This window comes from Arachis ipaensis, chromosome B06, assembly GCF_000816755.2.
Source record: "Arachis ipaensis cultivar K30076 chromosome B06, Araip1.1, whole genome shotgun sequence".
NCBI classification, from domain to species: domain Eukaryota; kingdom Viridiplantae; phylum Streptophyta; class Magnoliopsida; order Fabales; family Fabaceae; genus Arachis; species Arachis ipaensis.
Genome location: NC_029790.2, coordinates 58,993,006 through 58,994,060, shown reverse-complemented (window position 1 = coordinate 58,994,060; position 1,055 = coordinate 58,993,006). Strand labels below are relative to the sequence as shown.

At 33.4% G+C, this 1,055-nt stretch overlaps 1 protein-coding gene across 1 annotated transcript in view; it reads left to right on the top strand.

Moving 5' to 3' along the window:
* LOC110263755 overlaps positions 682 to 1,055 on the top strand; it is an 11,636-nt gene continuing 11,262 nt past the window's right edge. Inside the window, exon 1 of the mRNA XM_021105526.1 lies at positions 682 to 825. Within this exon, the coding sequence (XP_020961185.1) occupies positions 682 to 825 (144 nt within the window). The remainder of the gene's footprint in view (positions 826 to 1,055) is intronic.

Below are 1,055 nucleotides of genomic sequence, written 5' to 3'. Positions count from 1 at the left end.
GGTTTGCATGAATGGCTGCCAAGTTCATGGCTTACCAGTTACCAGGATAATATTTTGATTAGCTCATGACTTACCATTAAATCGTCTCACTTCTACTGACCTGAATTGAGTTTTGAGAAGCAAGATTGCTTCCTTTTATTTTTAGTTACTCAGTTACTCATGCTTTGGATTTGAATTTTGGGCTGTTATCAGATTGCTTTTATTTTTCAAATAAGTTATCGACCTGAATTAAGTTTTTTTATTTTTTTTCCCTTACATTTTAATTATATCAGTTTAGAATTTATGAAAATAAATCAAGAGTAAATAATATCATAGTCTAATCTCTTAGAATTTTACTTGGTAACAAATAGATTGAAGTTTTTGGTTAAAGCTCCCAAGTGGATTTTGTCAAAACATTGATCGTGTCATGGCAAGGTACAATGCATACTTTTTTTTTTCACTTTATTATTATGCTATTAATTCATGTGTAGCTCCACTTTGATTGCTTTATTAGTTATGAAGTTGCAATTTAACTTATTATTTATGTACTATAAATTCTTTGTTTTCCTTAATTTGTTTTGCTTCAGCGAGTTTCTAGTAAAATATTTAGAGAATTACTTCTAAAGATTAGGAAATTTAGTAGCCGACGGATTTGTTAAGGGATATAGAACATGGATTAATCACGGGGAATGGACAATCCCGATGGTGGTTGATGATGACACGGATGATGAAGGTGCACGCGATGACATCGAAGGACTGCTTAATGATGCATTTGGAGATCATGCTGAGGGTGTTACTGTAGGTCCAAATGAAGAGGCTAAAAAGTTTTATAATTTAATAGATGGGGCAAGTCAAGAGTTATACCCGCCTTCAAGAAATTTTCAACATTTTCTTTTACCATCCGCCTGTACTTGTTAAAGTGTTTTCACGGTTGGAGCAATGCCTCCTTCACTTCCCTTCTTGAGCTATTGAAAGAGGCAATGCCTAAAATTAACATACCTCCATCTTTCCATAAGACGAAGGCTATGATAAGAGATTTAGGTCTGGATTATAAAAAAATTGATGCTTGTCCTAAT